This window comes from Malaclemys terrapin, chromosome 6, assembly GCF_027887155.1.
Source record: "Malaclemys terrapin pileata isolate rMalTer1 chromosome 6, rMalTer1.hap1, whole genome shotgun sequence".
Classification (NCBI taxonomy): Eukaryota; Metazoa; Chordata; order Testudines; family Emydidae; genus Malaclemys; species Malaclemys terrapin.
In genome coordinates, this window is record NC_071510.1 from 12,128,674 (window position 1) to 12,147,516 (window position 18,843).

At 48.6% G+C, this 18,843-nt stretch overlaps 1 protein-coding gene across 3 annotated transcripts in view; it reads right to left on the reverse strand.

Annotated features, from left to right (window-relative positions):
- The window catches only part of LOC128839834 (stimulated by retinoic acid gene 6 protein-like), a 37,953-nt gene extending 22,792 nt beyond the window's left edge, over window positions 1-15,161 (reverse strand). For 2 of the 3 annotated variants that reach the window (XM_054033151.1, XM_054033150.1), the window contains exons 1-6: window positions 14,913-15,161; window positions 8,613-8,688; window positions 7,041-7,141; window positions 4,783-4,913; window positions 2,630-2,750; window positions 609-654 (exon numbers count right to left, since the gene is read on the reverse strand). In XM_054033151.1, coding sequence (XP_053889126.1) covers window positions 609-654; window positions 2,630-2,750; window positions 4,783-4,913; window positions 7,041-7,141; window positions 8,613-8,688; window positions 14,913-14,932 — 495 coding nt within the window. In that variant the 5' untranslated portion in view covers window positions 14,933-15,161. Of the gene's footprint in view, window positions 1-608; window positions 655-2,629; window positions 2,751-4,782; window positions 4,914-7,040; window positions 7,142-8,612; window positions 8,689-14,912 lie in introns of those variants that run through there. The other variant, XM_054033152.1, reaches the window with a different exon arrangement.
- Between the last annotated feature and the right edge of the window lie 3,682 nt (window positions 15,162-18,843).

Below are 18,843 nucleotides of genomic sequence, written 5' to 3' on the forward strand. Positions count from 1 at the left end.
CAATTGGATCCATGCTAGCAAACCCTTTACATTGGTGAAGAGCCCCACTGAAGTCAATGAGGCTCCATGTGGATCAGGCCCGAGGGTGGGAGCCCTCATTTCTTCGGGGAATCAAAGTCCTGGCATGCACACCATGTATTTTTGGGTGCGGGGGGATAATCTGACCTCTGATAGTCCAAGAGCCTGTGTAGATGAGCTGAGGGGTGAAAATATTATCTACTATCTGTTCTTATCAGTTTAAAATCTGATTTGCACATGCAGTCACGGGACTAGGTGTGCAAATTAGGTGAGCAATTACATGCTCATTTTTGTGCATGGCTCTAGGGTTCTTCCTCTTCCTCCGTCTGGAAGCTCTCGGCATAAGGGCTTTCTCAGTTGGGGACCCCATCTGTGGCATTTACTCCTCTTGGTGGCCCCTCCAAACTCCAGGCTAGGCATCTTCTGGGAAGGATGTTGAACATATTTATTTTCCTTAGCAGTGGATTGAATTTTCAGTTGGATTATTTGGCTTTCTGGTTAAATCTCTGTTGCTAAAGTGCCCCAGGTGGCATCATAAACATTGGCAACATATAAAATAAAGTCATCATCAGACAAAAATAGAAACTTACTCGTCCATGTGGGCACTGCACAATGTTTGTGATCGTGATTACGAACCTGGAAAACACACTGGTGTTACTGGACTCCTACTGCAGTAGTTACAACACACACAATCTCATGGTGCACAGCCTGGCCTCTGTCACAGGATCCCCAGCCCTGATCTTGTAATCAGACACATGCAGAACCCTCTGCACCCCGTTGGAGAGAGTGGGGCCGTGCATTCAGATTGCAGGATCAGGGCCCAAGGCATTTCGAGATACTTGCATAAAATTACCTTCAAGGTTTTTTAATGCATTTATGAAATAATTTCTATTCTTCAAGTGAACCTGACAAACGGTAACGGCTGGAAACAGCAGATGCTGCCCACATCAGGTAGGCTGGCCTTGCAGTGGGTGGAGTAATTTCCAGCTTGGGTAGACATACATGTGCTAGTTTTGAGCTAGCACACGAAAAATAACAGTGTAGCCACAGCGGTGCAGGTGGTGGCACAGGCTAGCTGCCCAAATAGGTACCATGGATCTTGGACGGGATTGTAGTTGGGTGGTTAGCCCACCATGCTGCTGCTGCTATCTCTAGGATGCTCACGCTGTCAGAGCTAGAGAGTATCTGCATGAGCTGGAAATTACACCTTCAGCTGCAGTGTAGACGTACCCATAGACCAAGCTGACTCCAACCCTCCCTGCCCAGCAACGACACCACAAAAGTGAGTGTCCCTTTACCCAAAGCATTGGACGTGTGTGTGTGTGTGTAAATGTAATACTCCTGAAAAGTGCCAGAGCAAGGACACTTGAGACTGAAATCCTTTGTTTATCCACCAAATGGCTTCCCCACTCTGCCCTGCCAATAAGTCTCAGCCCTGCTCTAAAGGGGGCACCCCAGGGATGGGAGGGGAGAGTTCAGTCTCTAAGGCCTATTCAGTTCAACTCATGCCGCTCTGCAGTCCCCCCCCCTCCAGTACTGCCATGCTACCCCATGCTACTCTCCAGTACCCTCTCCCCCTCCCCAGGCTGCTCTCTAGTGTCCCCGGCACACTGCTCTCCGGTATAAAAATACACAGAACACATACTCTAAACCAGGGGCAGGCAACCCTTTTAGCCTGAGGGCCACATTGGGTTTCCGAAATTGTATGGAGAGCCGGTTAGGGGAGGCTCTGTCTCCCCAAAGAGCCAGGCATGGCCCAGCTCCCACCTCCTATCCGACTCCCCCCTGCTTCTCGCCCCCTGACAGCCCCCCCGTGACTCCTGCCCCATCCAATCCCCAGTTCCCTGTCCCCTGACAGCCCACCCGGGACCCCTGCCCAATCCACGCCCCCCTGCTCCCTGCCCCCTGACCGCCCCCGGAACCCCTGCCCGTGACTGCCCCCCACCGCCCCATCCAACCCCCCCTCCTTCCTGACTGACCCCCCGGAACTCCTGCCCCCATTCAACCCCTCTGTTCCCCGCCCTCTAACCATCCAGACCTCTATTCATACCCCCGCCCCCTGACCACCACCACCCTGAACTCCCCTGCCCTCTATCCAACGCCCCTGCTCTCTGCTCCCTTGCCACACTGCCTGGAACACCGGTGGCTGGCGGCGCTAGAGCCGCGCTGCCCGGCTGGACCCAGCCACCCCACCGCGCAGCACAGAGCACCGGGTCAGGCCGGGCTTTGCAGCTGCGTTGCCTGGCAAGAGCTCGCAGCCCCGCTGCCCAGAGCATTGCGCTGGCGGTGCAGTGAGCAGAGGCTGTGGGGGAGGGGGAACATCGGGGGGGGGGGCAGGGGCTAGCCTCCCGGGCCAGGAGCTCAGGGGCCGGACAGGACGGTCCTGCAGGCTGGTTGTGGCCCGCGGGCCGTAGTTTGCTCACCTCTGCTCTAAACTGTGCTGTGGGTGGAGAAAAGCTGTGAGTGGCCCAAACAGGGCTCAGTTCTGCCAGGTTCTTAGCACTGTGGCCCTGGCCCAGCAAAGCACATAAGCACAAGGAGTCACTGTTCAGTGCTTTGCAGGATTAAGCCCAGCCAGCCAGGGGCTGGATCTCAGGGTAACACAACTTACCAAGTGAAAGTGTAGAAGAACCCCAGGACAGACCCTGTGATCTGGAATTCCGTCGCGAGGCAGGCGAAGAAAGGGAAATATGAGAGGCCCACTTCAGTGCCTCCTATGAGAAGCACAATGGCTGGAGAGAAAGCAAAGGATGCCAGGCTGTTATTGTTAGTTCTGAAATCCTTGTCTAACCGTGAACTACCGTCGGTCAATATCTGCTCAACCCCAGTCTCTTCTCACTGGTTAGTGACAGAGTGGGGAAAGCGGATGCATTCCGGGGGGGGGGGGGGGGTCTGTGGAGTTACACCTGTGTTCTAATGAGGCCCCTGTGACCACAATCAAGGCCCTGGTCTCCTCTTGCGGCTGAACGAGCTGCAGCTCTGCACAGGCACAGGGCACCTTCTCGCTGTCAAGGACTCCTTGAAGCTAAGTGACTTTCCGACGGAGCAGGAAGGTGACAAAAATACAGGAAATCCTGACAGAATGAGAAATCCTTCAATATCTTCTAGTTTCCTTCAAAGAACAAACTAATTCAAAACCTACTCAGCTTACCCCTTACCTGACATTAGCAAGTACAGCGCCTTTGGCGATCCCTGGGGTACATCTACTGGTGACCAATGGAAGCAGTTACACATGAGGTGTAAAGGGGCTAGAGAATACCTAATAAGGGAGGAGAGTGTCACAGAGTAATGCACATTGCACTAACTCGACAGGCAGTGCGGGTCGAGTCTCCATGGCTTGTGCCTCGTGTCACCATGCACAGTGAGGTTACAGGACTGAGAATGGTAGTACTTTACACCCACTTTGAATTCGCTTGGCACCAGCTTCAACGACGACACAGGGTGCCTGGCAGCGGAGAATCAGGCCATGAGTGTGCAAAATGAGTATAATTTATAAGACAAGGGGGAGGGCGGGGCAACACAGCAGAAAAAGCAGCTAAGAGCAGGCCTCCAAAGGCCTGTCCACACTAGAGTAAAAGGTGTATTTATTAAATGTGCATGGTAACACCTTTCCAAACCCTTGAGTAGACAGGGCAAATTGTATTTGAACCCATTAGCTGGATGTGGAGTAACCTCGGCTGCCCCCTAAGACTCCCCTTGACTAGTCAACATATGTTAAGGTACACCCTGTCTGCACTATGGCTTTGGCCTGTGTGTGTTAAAATGTATTCGCTAACACACCTTTTATCCAGGTCCTAACTTACAATCCCCTTTTAGCTGTTTTCCAATTATGCTTCCCCTTCTGCCTCTTCAGCATATAGGTTACATGGGTTTTGCACACCTGCTGAGGGCCAATCTGGTGTAGGTTCATTGCTTTGATATAAGTCCATTAATGCTGACCCATTTGTACCTCTTAAAGTAACTAACCCACCACATAAGTCACCACTGAAATTGGTCTTTTGTTTCCCTGGCTATAATAGTCCCTAGGTGTGTCGCCTATCTATGCCGGGACACATGTAGCAGAGTAACAACACCTCTGCAAACCCCAGTGCAGATGCAATATGCCGGTGCAATATGGGGCTTGCAGTGTAAGGCTTGCGATCCCATGCTGACGCCAGTCTGCATTTACAATGGTGCAGTACACCTACACTGGGATTTACACTGGTGTAGCTACAGCTGTGCATGTGTCCTTAGGTCCTGAGACAGAGGATCAGACTCTGATCTCAGTTACACCAGTTTAAATCCAGAGTAACTCCACTATCTTAACTGGAGTTACTCAGTTTGCAAATGGCAGAGGCCACTGGAGTTGGGGACAAGAATGATCTTCTTTGGCCAAGTGACCACAGCTATATTAAAGCTCTAATATGAGATGTGTCCCAAAGGCAGCCTGTCTTTGCCATGGTGATGGGGTAAGGATGGGGGTGGAGGGAAAAGGCCACAGCCACCCCAAGCTACCAGGTCTTCTTGATGCTCAGATCCAGAGCACCCTAATGCTTCCCGGATCTAGGCCCTTACCTCATTCCCAGGCTTGACCAAGGTCACGTGCCCAGCAGCATTATTGCATGAGGAAGCCACCAGGCCTCACACAAGTGCCCAGGCTGCCATGCAAAGGTAACTCCTTCCCCGGGTTCAAGGTTGCTCCAAGTGCCAGACTGAAGAGCTAGAGAAGGAAAAGATGGACGAGTACCCCCCTCTCTAGCGTGTTTTGTGTGATCTGCACCATACCTTGGGCCCACTGGGGCACTCGTAGTGGCAGGTAACCTTCCGAAAACAGGAACATAACTTTATTGGCTGTAGCTCCAAATGCAAAACCAAATGACCATCGGTTGCTGAATGTCCCAACAAAATCCAAGGGTCTGTGAACAAAGAGCAATTCCTGCTGCTGAATCCAAGGTTCCCACTCTGCTCTGCTCCTCAGACTTGATTTAACTGCAAATGCCGCCAGTCACTCTTCTGATCCTCTTTCCCTTTCTTGTCTTTCTAAAGGGTGTGCTCTGGCTCAGCCAGAAGTGATGAACCTGATACAGGAATCACTGGGTGACGTTCCATGGCCTGGGTCATACAGGAGGTCAGACTAGCTGATCCTAATAGCCCTTTCTGATCTATGAATCTATTACTCTGTTTCCCTTCATGAAGTGAAAAAGCCTTGGTTGGGATGATTTAGTTGGTGTTGGTCCTGCTTTGAGCAGGGGGTTGGACTAGGTGACCTCCTGAGGTCTCTTCCAACCTGATATTCTATGATTCTATGATTCTAAGTGGTGTTGTGACAGCTTTGTCTCTGTCAAGGTCTGTGCTAGCCTTTGGAAGTTCTGTGGCTCCTCCATCAACCTCTTTAATAAAGCTCCAGCTATCTCCCGGATCTATGACGCCCTCTTCCTGAAAACTCTTCCTTTTGGCTCTGAAAATCAGAGCCAAATTTCCACTGACGCCCTATTGGGCTGACCCTGCCATCACCAGTGACCTTGGAGACAGCAGGACTCTGTCAAACGTGCCGTGATTAGCATCAGTGTCCCTTACTGCTGGAGATGGGTAGGCCCTCACGGCCAGCATGGGCTATGCACAGCAAAGACTACCAGGGCATCCTGACCCCTAGACAAATCTTGGCTGCCCGTGGGTGCTGAGCACCCACTAATTTTTTCCATGGGTGCTCCAGCCCTGGAGTATGGCTGAGCATATGGGGCAGTGAGAGGAAAAGCACTCACTACACTACATCCTGGGGCCTTGCTGCTCTTCTCTGCCATGCTCTGGACACCTGTACATACTTTGAACCCCAAAAGACTTAACAGGTTGCCTTTTGTTCATTTTTTCTGTGTATCAACATCACGCCCACGGTGTCATGCTGCTCTGGGCAGCAGTAACCAGCTCTTGGCAGACAGCTACACCTTTCTATGGGATAATTCAAACATTTCAGTGGGTCCTTTGGCATCCTTGAGCCAAATGGGAAAACACGGGAGTTGGCTGGGCCTAACGGAAGCTCACTTCATAGTAACAAATGGCCGGGCCTTCTAGTAAGGAGGCTCCCATGTGTGTAGAAGTTCAGTGCTTCACATCTTCCCCTTTACAGAGTGTTCACAGCCATATGCACTGCTGACTGGCTGCCCCAAGTTTTCTCCTTAACTGGGTGCTGCTGTATATTCCAGATACAGCCATCAGCCCCTTCATGGAGTAGATTTCTGCAGACTGTATCCCTTTCCACACATTCTGAATTAAGGGGACTATGGAGACCAGTTAGCTAATAAGACACCAAGGGGATGGAAGCAGCTTGTGGGGAACATGTGCTTATCAAAACACCCAGTGCAGTTGTGGGTTAGCAAATCCCTTCCTGCAGAGAGGTTTATGAGGACCCACAGGGAGGCTGTGTCTAGCACTGCGTGGCTGCTCAGAGACAGGAGAGGACACCAGAAGTCCCTCCCTCATCTTCCACAGGGGCCCTGAGCTCCAGTAGGGTGAGCTTTCTGCGGCACTAGAAGGGATTTCAGCCTTTCCAGAAATGCCCAGTGACTAGCGGAGACAGCCAGGCACGTGGGAGTGCGTTCCACTCTCTCCACAGGCCAGGGGCATTGGGCCTGCTTCAGAGACAATGGGCCTGAGTCTCCTCTTGGGTACCCTGGGTAAATCAGGAGTGACAGCACAGAGATGGATTGAGTGGCCCTGGGGTAAATCAGGTGTCAGTGAAAGGGGGATCGAGCCCATCATGTAGTTGATATTTCTGGGGCAGATGGATATATACAGAGCATCTGAATTACTGGTTGAAGCAGCCTTCTTGTTTCTGGTGAAACCCGGCAGCGAGAGCTGGACATGGTAAGGGCCTGCAGAGGCATTTCCTCTCCAGACTCAGCTTCCTGAATTAAAAGATCATCATCTCACTCTCCTCCCACCTCTCCAGAGCACAGCAGCCCGCTATAAGAGGTAAGGGGAGCATAGGGCAGCCATGCCTTTGGGAATGGCCGGGACCAACAGTAACAAGTTATGCTCAGACTCACATCACAATTCCAAAGCGGCCATTGAGGAGGTGCAATTTTCCATCTATCTTACTCCTGCTCGCTCTTCTTTCAAGGAAGGACAGCACCAAAATGATGGCAAACTACAAGGAAAGGAGAATAACTCTGAGATGGGAGTGTATGAGCCACTGAACACAGCCTACTAGGACCATAGAGATGGGGAAGATGCACTAAATCCTAGACTCCATGACCCTGGCAATGCAGAACAGCGCCCCTTCCTGAGGCCACATGCTCTCGGGTGTTATGCTGATACGATCACACATTGCTAGGCCTCCGGGTTTCCTTGGTTTCCTTTTCCCACTTCGGAGCATGCCTTTCCCGCACCAGTATGTGATCTTTTCTCCCACTTGGGCTGACGACAATCTGACTTTGACTTCTCTCCCCAGCCTCTCCCTTGTGGGGTGATTCTTCTACCCAACTACGTGCTCCTTAAGAGAATCCCATCCAGCCCTCGGTGTAAGGAAAAGGGCCATGGTACATGGGACCAAATCCAAAGGTGAGTGTAAGTGACTGTGATTAAGCCCTCTTAGGGCTGGTCTACACTGGGGGGGCGGGGGGTGTCGATGTAAGCTATGCAACTTCAGCTACGGGAACAGCATAGCTGAAGTCGATGTATCTTATTTCGACTTACCTCAGGTCCTCACGGCGCGGGATCGATGGCCACAGCTCCCCCATTGACTCCGCTACCGCCGCTCACCCTGGTGGAGTTCCAGAGTCGACGGGAGCGCATTCGGGGATCAATTACTACCCGCCGATTCGGCGGGTAGTCTGGACGTACCCTTAGTGTGTAAGTTATTGACAGTTGCACTCTTGCTCAGCCTGAGCATCTCATTCTGGGAACCCCGCCACAAAAACCAGACCCTCAGACTCAGCTCACAATTGGGCTCAAGGTGTGGTGTGAGTGTGAAAAGCAGAGATCCTTTGGGTTCCACAAAGCACCAGAGGAACCTGCCCACCCAGAATGACTGCAAACATGACTGAATCCATTCCCCTAGGCAATAAGCCTAATAAGCTAACTCTATGAAAGGAAACAGGTTCAGTAAATCCCCAGAGCCCACACACAGGTTGTGTGTACACATAAGGTCTTAGGGTATATTTAAAATCAATATGAGGGAACACTGAAATTTGGCACATGCATGTTTGTAGATATTAGGATGGCTTGTTTCCCGTATAAAATTGGTGTGAGCATTTTTCAGTTTCCTGCCAACATTTTGCAGTGTTTCGGTGTCTGATGCTATTATGGCTTGTTTCTGAATTGAGAGCTGTGATTGTAGCAAGGAATCGATCCGTTATTGCACATAATCAAGATACAGTTCATAGAATATCAGGGTTGGAAGGGACCTCAGGAGGTCATCTAGTCCAACCCCCTGCTCAAAGCAGGACCAATCCCCAGACAGATTTTTACCCCAGTTCCCTAAATGGCCCCCTCAAGGACTGAACTCACATCCCTGGGTTTAGCAGGCCAATGCTCAAACCACTGAGCTATCCCTCCCCCTTAACAGTACTTCTGCTGAGCATGGCAGCTCCAGGCTGCTGGTGACTTGGTTTACTTACCGATGGAATAAGGGAGTAATGCAGAACCAGGTCCATGTCTACTGAACTCTCACAAGTGACATTTGTCTGCCAGCCCCTGGAGACACGTGATCAGATAATAAACACATTAGTTTAGCCTACTCTCCTGCAGTGTGCTCTCTGAATAGCAGACCTTTGATTGTGAGTGTGTAGAAATAACTCAATGCACTCATGCAAGAAAGTCCAAACTTTTTGGGTTGTTCTTATGGTTCCGATATGAACACAGCTATGAGATAGCCAGCGGGAAGATAATTCTGGATTCTGACATGCAAAGAGGCACCCCACACTCCCTGGTTTGCTTCAGAGTTCCCATATTCAGTACTGGCAAAATCAATACCTTTTCCATTTGTATAGGGTTTGCTAAGTCCATGGGTAAGTCTTCTCCTGTCAGGCTCATCAGCATGGGACTAGCAGTCCATAGGTAAGGTTGAGTTCCGTTTTGCACTTAAAGTATGGATTTCCCCTCTTTGTTTTGTATGAAAAATCTAGTATGTCCTCCCGTCTACATATGGTCCATTAGCTGTGTGTCTACTGCCATTTTAAGTATCTTTGATATGACAGTAGATATTGGCCTGTTACGTCCTAAAACCTAATGCCCAAATTGTCAAACTTTGGATCCTAAGGGTAGGCTTCTAAATCTACAGTGAGGCATACAAATAAAAGTGGCCTGATATTCAAAGGTGCAGAGCACCTGCAGCTCCCATGGACTTCTATAGGAGTTGGGCAAGCACCGCCTAATTTAGAATACCACCTTCATTTAGGTGGTTAAATACGGATTTAGGTGCCTACTGCTAGGCACCCAAGTTTGAAATGTTGAGGTCAGTTTGCCTAGATCCCTTCTCCAAATTTGAAATAGAATAGACTAGATGGCCAGGAGCTATGTACAGCTCCATGCTTCTTTATCAGTATCATTTTAACCATTGATTTTTAACATTCTTCTGAAGCCACACTATTTTTAACAATGATTTTTTCTGCCCAGGTGATTCCTTAGGACCACTCTCACACCTCTTTGGGAGTCTTGTCTGACTCCAGTAATGTATGTAGTATTGTGCCTTTGCCTTCCTGACAGCAGAGTTGCACCAGTTTGATTTCTTTGCATGTTCCTACCCCTTTTAACTGTGCAGCTCCCCTGAGATCCAGTCGCAAGCCCCGTCAGGCTGTGGGGATCCACATACAGAAGGCATCCTCCAGACATGGTTCTCCATCTGCCTGTGTAGAAGTGGGGCTGGGCTGCCTCCATGGTGTTGCACTCCCTTATAGGGTGGAGATCAGTGGCTGGGAGGAGCAGGACAATGGTGAGAAGAGGTGGGCCTAGGAAGATCCACATAAGAATGGCCATACTGGGTCATCCCAAAGGTCCATCTAGTCCAGTATCCTGTCTTGTGAGTGCCCAATGCCAGATGCTTCAGAGAGAACGAACAGAACACGGCAATTATCAAGTGATCTATCCTCTATCATCCAGTCCCAGTTTCTGGCAGTCAGAGGCTTAGGGATACCCAGAGCATGGGGTTACATCCCTAATCATCTTGGCTAATAGCCATTGATGGACCTATCCTCCATGAACTTATTTCATTCTTTTTTGAACCCCATTATATTTTTGGCCTTCACAACATCCCTTGGCAATGAGTTCCACAGGTTAACTCCTTTTGTTTGTTTTAAACCTGCTGTCTATTAATTTCATTGGGTGATCCCTGGTTCTTGTGGCATGTGAAGGGGTAAATAACACTTCCCTATTCACTTTCTCCACACCAGTCACAATTTTATAGATGTCTATCTGTAGTGGGGCGGCTGCCCCACACCTGGAAAACAGGGATTAAAACAGACAAGCTAGGCTGATTGGAGTAGCAGCCACAGCTGTGGCCAGCTCAATTAGGGCCCAGCTGGCCCTGATAAGAGGGCTGTGGGCCAGAATCTGGAGGACTCTCTCTCCAGCCTTGGAGGGAGAAGGACTGGGCTGCCTGGGAGCTCAGGGTACAGAGCAGGGCTGGGGAAAGGCAAGAGGCGCTGGGGAGCTCCACCCTGGCAACTCCCCAGGCTACGGGCCTAGTTAAAGGCCAAAACAGGTACTGGGGTTGCAGAGGCAGCAGCCCAGAGATAGGCAGAGGCAACTGGTCCAAACCCCTTGCTAATGATGAGTGGCCATGACAGACTGCAGTTTGCCCCAGAGAAAGGGGGCTAGATGACGACTGGCAGTAGCCACTGAGGCAAGGTGGGTGAAAGGGTTAGGGGTTCCCCTGGGAGGAGAGACCGAGTGTGGGGGTACTGCTATGGCAGAACCCTGAGGAAAAGGGCACCGGGGTGTGGGAGGGACACGGGCCAGCGGCAGGCGAGACATCAGCCGGCAGAGGGCGCTCCGGAGCTGGAAAAGATCTAATTCCCAGGACAACCAGCAGGAGGTGCTACACCGGTGAGTCGTCGCGTCAGTACACTATCCTATCCCCCTTTAGTCTTCTCTTTTCCAAGCTGAAAAGTTCCAGTCTTTTTAATCTCTCCTCATATGGAAGCTGTTCCATGCCTCCTAATCATTTTTGTTGCTCTTCTCTGTACTTTTTCCAAGTCTAATATATCTTTTTGGCGATGGCAAGACCAGCGCTACATACAGTATTCAAGATGTGGGTGTACTATGGATTTATATAGTGGCATTATGCTATTTACTATCTTATTATCTATCCCTTTCCTAATAGTTCCTAATATTCTGTTTGCTTTTGTGACTGCCACTGTACATTGAGAGGATGTTTTCAGAGAACTATCCACAGTGACTTCAAGATCTTACTTGAGTGGTAACAGCTAATTTAGATCCCACCATTTTGTATGTATAGTTACTTGGGATTATGTTTTTCAATATGCATAACTTTGCATTCATCAACATTGAATTTCATCTGCCATTTTGTTGCCCAGTCACCCAGTTTTGTGAAATCCCTTTGTAATTCTTCGCAGACTGCTTTGGACTTAATTATCTTGAATAATTTTGTATGGTCTGCAAACTGCTACCTCACTGTTTACCCCTTTTTCCAGATCATTTATGACTATATTGAACAGCACTGGTCCCAGTACAGATACCTGTGGACCCTGCTATTTACTTCTCTCCACTGTGAAATCTGATAATTTATTCCTACCCTTTGTTTCCTATCTTTTAACCAGTTATTGATCCATGAGAGGACCTTCCCTCTTATCCCATGACAGCTTACTTATCCCATGACAGCTTAAGACCCTTTGGTGAGGGACCTTGTCAAAGGCTTTCTGAAAATCTAAGTACACTATATCCCCTGGATCACCCTTGTCCACATGCTTGTTGACCCCCCCTCAAAGAATTCTAATAGATTGGTGAGGCATGATTTCCCTTTACAAAAGCCGTCTTGATTCTTCCCCAACAAATAGTGTTCGTCTATGTGTCTGATAATTCTGTTCTTCACTATAATTTCAACCAATTTGCCTGGTATTGAAGTTAGGCTTACCGGCCTATAATTGCCAAGATCGCCTGTGGAGCCTTTTTTAAAAATTGGTGCTACATTAGCTATAGTCACATTAGCATCAGACCTGCATCAGCCCCTGGGGAATCTGCAGCTAAGTTAACACAGTCTGACCCATCCTGCATTTTCTAGAGTGCCAGCTCTCTTTCTACTGCATAGCTCCCACTTATCTCTTTGGTGCCAAAGGAGTGGGCCTGGAGAAGTGAGCACTGCATGCCACCCAACACATGCGGTTGCACACAACCACTGGAGTTCAGATGTGCGCTAGACAGCGATTGAGCAGACACAATGCCAAAAATAGACACCAGGAAATGTTTGCAATTCACGGTCCCTGCAAATGTGAGGCAGATGTTGGCTCTAATGCATCTCAGGACAAAACCGTTTTCATCAACATACGGCAGAGTGACTGTCTTCTGTGTCATTGCAGCGAGGCCTGGCACACACACAGCTGCTGGAATATGGAGGATTCACACTGACATCGAGGATGCTTAGCTGATTTATTCAGCTGAGGAGCTGGCCCAATGGGCCACATTTTCTTTCAATTGGACTGGTATAGCTTCCTTTGAAGACCATGGCTTTCACTCCAGTATAACTGAAAACAGAATTTGTACCAGTATTTTTTATCTGCATAGCACTTTCCATGCTGATAGGTCCCGAAGCACCTCACAAGCTACATATACAGTATGCACCACCAATGAAATGCAGCCAGATGCAGTTAGATAAATGTCTATCAGGGATGGTCTAGACAGTATTTGGTCCTGCCATGTGGGCAGGGGACTGGACTCGATGACCTCTCGAGGTCCCTTCCAGTCCTAGAATCTATGAATCTCTGGGAGGTTGAGAGCAGCAGCTAACTGTCCCCACACAGTGTAGCCTACTTTACATCAGAGTGGGATCTGATTCTGATCTCACTCACTCCAGACAAGAATCAGAAGTCATGGAGATACACGAGTGTAAACCGGGGTGAGCTCAGAATCAGACCTCAGGACGATGACATTTTGGGCAAGGACCCTGGGAAAAGCCTCTGCACTTACAAAAGGAGTTTGGACCACTAAGGTCCCTTTCCTATAGAAATCTTGAAGCAGTGTGCTCATTTGCATGGAAGTAACCAGAATGCTCCTCAGGTTCACAGCTCTCACAGGTAAGCTGGTATCTGAACTGTGGAAACAAACTCACCTGCTAAGCTATGCTCATGGAGGGCTGGGCTCTTTAGCCTTGTTATATTGACTTTCCAAGTGAGAACTGGGGACAGCCTTGCCTCCAGAAATGTAGGGAGTTTGAATCCCGGTGAGGGGGGATTTCTGGTTCTGTGCTGGACAGGTGGGTTAGAAATCTAGCATTGTCTTCAGAAAATACTCTACAGTGGACTCCTGTGTATAGTATAAGCGCAGTATCGTATCTCCTTGATTAAACAACAGATGGAAAACTTCCCCCTCTAGTTAAACATCAGCACAGTGCAATCAAGAGAAAGGCAAAGGTCCTGCTTGGGGAGTCCTAATCTTAATCCAACTCTGCTCAGTGGGACCTGGTACTTTGTATTTGCTCACGACTGGCCTTTACATCAACACTTCCTTCTAGTTTGCATCTTCACCTGTCTGGCTTTATAGTCACCGGTAGAAAGAGTAATACTGACCTTCTAAATCCCTAAGCACCCGTCCCTGTGGGACAGGTTAGCCGGGGGACCTAGTACATCATTCTACTCTTAGGGAGATAGTCTCAGTGCCCTATGTTGGAAAAGAGTATAGGTTGGCAAATGAAGACAATGTCCTTTGATTTCTTCCATCATGCAAAGAGCTTGTAATATTCCTATATGTGCTTTGTTCTGTTGATTAGGACGGTTATTGAGACAGTAATGTATAGTATGTACCGGATGCTCCTTTAACTTATAGATTCTAAGGCCAGAAAGAGCTGTTATGTCCATCTATTGTCAGTTCCCAGAAAATTATACTCTGTGGTTCCTGCAAGAAGTCCATGACTTATGGTGCAGCTGGATATGAACATGTTTTATGAAAATGGGATGGGTGTTCAAGAATTTCAGGTACGGTCTGTTCTAGGGCAGTAGCAATTACTTTGCTGTGTAGTCATTTTCACTGTGTTTATAGCACTATGGGATAATTTTCGTGCATGACTATTTGCCAGTTTATTATCTGATGTACTGATTTTGTACAACTTTAACAATTATTGCAAACTCAAGGCAAATACAAACTACCGATAACTGTAGCACATTTACTGAAAAAATACACCGAAGAAAGAATGGATCTCTACAGATTGTGATGGTATCAGTTAGACCAGGGCTCTCAAGTGAAGTGCTGGTAGAAATGATTAACAGGCCCCTGCCTGTGTCCATGTGGGAGGGATTTGGCTGAGAGTGCATTTTGCTGCAGAACCCAGATACAGTACACTGCTTCCTGCTGTAACGGAGCCAGTCCCTGTGAGTGTTTTATGTCCTTTGTTGACACTGGCAGGCACAGGACACATCAGGAGTGACTCATGGAAGTCAATGCACTTATATTGGGTAAAAGCAGTGTGAACTCAGAATTGGGCCCACTGCTGTGTGTCTCATTTTGCTCCTTGCTGTAGTTGTAGTTTATTTTCTTTTAGTTCCTCATTAATGGAGTCTCAGGACCGCAGTAGCCGGTGACTCAGATTGAAAAAGAGACTAGATTCTGCAGACCACAGTCACACCTCTCATTTGCATGAAGTGTTGAGAGTACCGTATCAAATCTGCCCTTGTGGACCCAGGAGCTGGGCAACTGCACTTTAACCCCCTCAAAGCCAAGCCCATCCTCCCAGCTTTACTGCTTGCACTTACCATGCCTCTGCAGAGAGCATCTTGGCTGTGCAGCAGAGAGCGCCACGAGGCGCTAATGCACTATGCTGCTGCTGGGTGCAGACGTGAGCAATAACTCAGATCTCAGAACACAGCTGGCACTTGAGGGGGCACTCTTCCTGGTTGCTGTGCTGCAATCCTCTCAGCCTTCATTGGGCACACTGGGCGCCTTGCTTCACTACTCCTCCCCACCTCCGCTCAGCAGGAAAGCAAACATCCTGTCAGACACTGACTCCAGGGTAACTCTAAAGGAAAGGCAGTGACCTCTTCCTGATTTACTGGCCAGTAAGTTTGTTGCTTTCGCCCAGCTGTCACGGAAGCAGAGACCGATTGGTTAGTTTTTGCCAGGCTTCTCACTGGGAAATGAATCCAGTTTTAATTATGCTCTCTGCGCCCATCCTTATAAAGATGTCTGTGCATGTTACATGAATTCAGGACCTTTAAAAGTGAGATTGGAAATCCTTATAAGCCAGGAAACCCAGTATCCAGCGGTTGAGCACCTTGGAGGTGTATGCATTTGGATATGGTTTCACAAGCTCTGGACTAGGCTTCCGAGGCAGGTTGTGGAAACCCCATGATTGGAGGTTTTTAAAAACACATTGGACAAACATGTCAGGGGTGGCCTAGGCTTATTGGATCCTGCCACCGTGCAGGGGGCTGGACTTAATTACTCGTCAAGGTCCTTTCCAGCCTGACATTTCTGTGATTGCATCTTCTTTGCAAAATCTGACACTGTCACTTACCCAGTTCTTTTTAATGCTCAATAAACACCACGAGCATTTTCGGTCTCCTCATCCTCTGAAAAAAGGGGGATGAGTAGATTCTGCGCCTGGCCTGGTAATTTTTCATCAGTTTTGCAAGCCTGCATTGAATGATCACATAACGCTAGGCAATGTAACATACTAAGTGGCATATATTTACTTTCCGCTACCACTAGCAGTGGAGGTGTTTCAGCATGGCCACCAGGATGTGAACATAGGACACCAGAACTAGGAAGAGAGGGACCATCAATATGAAAACACCCCCCACGAGCATCAGGGTTTTGTGCCTGGAGGTGTCCTCACATGACAGCCAGTGGCGGCACCAGCGCTCCAAGCGCGTGCCTGGGGCGGCAAGCCGCGGGAGTTGCCCTGCTGGTCCTTGCAAAGGGCGGCAGTCAGGCAGCCTTTGGCGGCATGCCTGCAGGAGGTCTACCAGTCCCATGGATTAGGCGGCAATTCGACTGTGGGTACGCCAGAGCCACGGGACCGGCGAACCTCCTGCAGGCATGCCGCTGAAGGCAGCCTGCCTGCCATGCTTGGGGCGGCAAAAAAGCTAGAGCTGCCCTTGATGACAGCTTACCCAGCGCTGGGGTTTCACAGAAGAAATGGTTGATGACTGAGATATTGGCTAGTGTCATTCAGTTGTGCAATCCAAGCGGCAGCTGGCCAAAAGTGCTCACTCGTGTAGCTGGGAGCAGCTTCCACGCTAGAGGCTGTGTGTGAAAAGCCCAGGAGTGGGGGTTCTCACAGCAGAGCAGGGTAAGGCTGCTCCCAGAGTCGAGGATTGGATATCACTTGTCAAATTTCAGCTCTATGTAAACTGAAAAACGTAGTCATTTGTTCAGTCTTAAGGGCCTAAACCACAACGGGAATGCAGTAGGAGTTGGATTAACTGTCTTTGGGGGATGTTTTAGTTCCTAAGGGCAGATGTTGTCGTTCAATATAACAAGGTGGGGAAGTATGGCTGGCTTACTTCCAAAGGAGGAAATCTTGATAGACCAGCCCTTCCAAAAGAGAATACTCAACACTATTAGTCCTGTTTCATCAGCCCTTATAGCAACAGATCCTAACAAGCTACCAGCGACGGGGTGTGCCTACTCAGCGACACTATCTATTTCCTAGTCTCATCAGACTTGGCACGGTAGGGAGGTAAGCCTGAGGTTTTAATATTGTTCAACAGACCTTCCTGATTTCCCTGTCTTATGTAGCACTAATCTGCCATTGCCACAGAAGTGTCTGTATTTAAACACTGTCTCCCAAAATAAATACTACACCATTCAGACAAAGACTAGGGCTCTTATAATATGTCAAAAGCCGGAGTAAGTAGTCTCCTTTTTTTATGCCTCTTGGAGCAAACGGAGGTACAACTACATCTCCCTCCTCACCACTGACCCATAATTCAACCTTAATCTCATCATCAGGGTTCTACAGAAAATGATGCTTGTTGAGTTTCTCTTCTAGCCACATACGTGACCACTCATGAGCTTCTGCCAGTAAAGAAATACACCTGCCACTTCCTGGGTTGAATCAGCTAGGGTCTTCACCATCTGTTTGGTGGGTGGTAACCTACTACTTTCTTCCAAGGCCTATTGCCACAATGCCAGTTGACCTACATTGCTCTCTACCCATAGTGCCCTGTCAGACATGAAAATCTTTCCCTCTTAGCCAGAATCCTGAGCTGGTATTACTCTGCTAGTATGACTGACTTACTATTCCTGCAATTGTCATCAACCTTAGTCTTATTTGAGCATAAACTAAAGACACCAAAGGGTATACAATATAGCCTTAGGTCTCAAATACTCTTGCTTCTAACTGGAAGTAGCTCTGTTTTCTTTAGACACAAGTGGTGTCCTAGACTTCACCTTCTACTCCCAGTTTCTCTCAGCTAAGTTAGCATAGGCAGCTCTGTTGCTGCTTCTTGGTAAAAGTAACCAGCCATAAGGAACAAGGAAAGAGTTGGATTTTTACCACCTGGTGCAGCTGTGATGTATAAAGTGCCAAAAAAGCTACTCCTTGGGGAATTCTGTGCCACTGTGTGCACCCATAATTAATGTGCCATGCATATTTTTTTTCTGCAGGAAAATAACTTCTGCCAGAAAGTTGCTGCAGTTCTGCCTTTTTCCCACCAGAGGGTGTTGTGGCACTAGAACAGAGCAGCAGTTCCCAGCCAGCCCCAGCTTCCATAAGGGTGAGAAAGAGCCTGCCTTGTTCACAGCACCTGTCAGGTCAGATCAGGAGACAGGGGATATCGGGAGACAGACACATGGGGCACATAAGGTTGCTGGGGGTCACAGACAGACATAAGGGCTAGTGGGTGAGGACAGACTGGGGCAGGGGCTGGATGGGAGTGGAGACGCAGGGTCACTGAGACTGCATTACAGTGCTTACTACCTCCTTTTTGTGTCTCAAAGTACCAGCTAATGTGGTGTGTCCCTATGGGCTGACACTTGAAGGACAGGGTGTGGCAGACGGAGAACGCTGTCTGTGAGACACTTTCCCTGCATTGCCAGAGAGTGGAAGACTGTGCTAGTGCAAGCTCCAGAATGGTGAACACTTGACTGAATAAACTGATTTCTTCAGAAAGCAAGCAGCCTCCCTCAGATGTAAAAACGTACGGGGGCCTGATGCAACACAGCAGTGCTAGTGAGCAATAGTGCAGATCCCCTGCTGTCACCAATATGACTACAACTCATCTCGGCAGGGATTAAAAGTTGTTCCTATTTCATGGAAGTTTGGTAGCCTCTATTGAGAGATTTGCAGTTCCAGTTTCCATGTCCCATATTCATGACTATAGTTTGCAGTAAAGTGTAAGCTGTTGGGAGCAAGAACTGTCCTTCACAATGTTTTATACAGGGCCTAGCACAATGAGGCCCTGATCTCAGTTGGGCCCTTTAGGGAGATCTCCAGTAGGGCCAGAATTGCCTTGCTTGCTCTAAGTTGATGAGAGTTGGCAGCATTGTAATGATCAGAAGTGGAAAAAAATCAGAAGAGAGCAAAAAATGATTTAATTTTTTTTTTAAAACTCATCTGAACTTTTGGGATTACTGTAAACACTTGCAACTACATCCAGAGTCAAAATCTCCAGACATCTGTACTGCAAACCCTTCGTCCTTCCCTCCTCTCCAACACCTCTTTTTTTGGTGTCTGTTTTA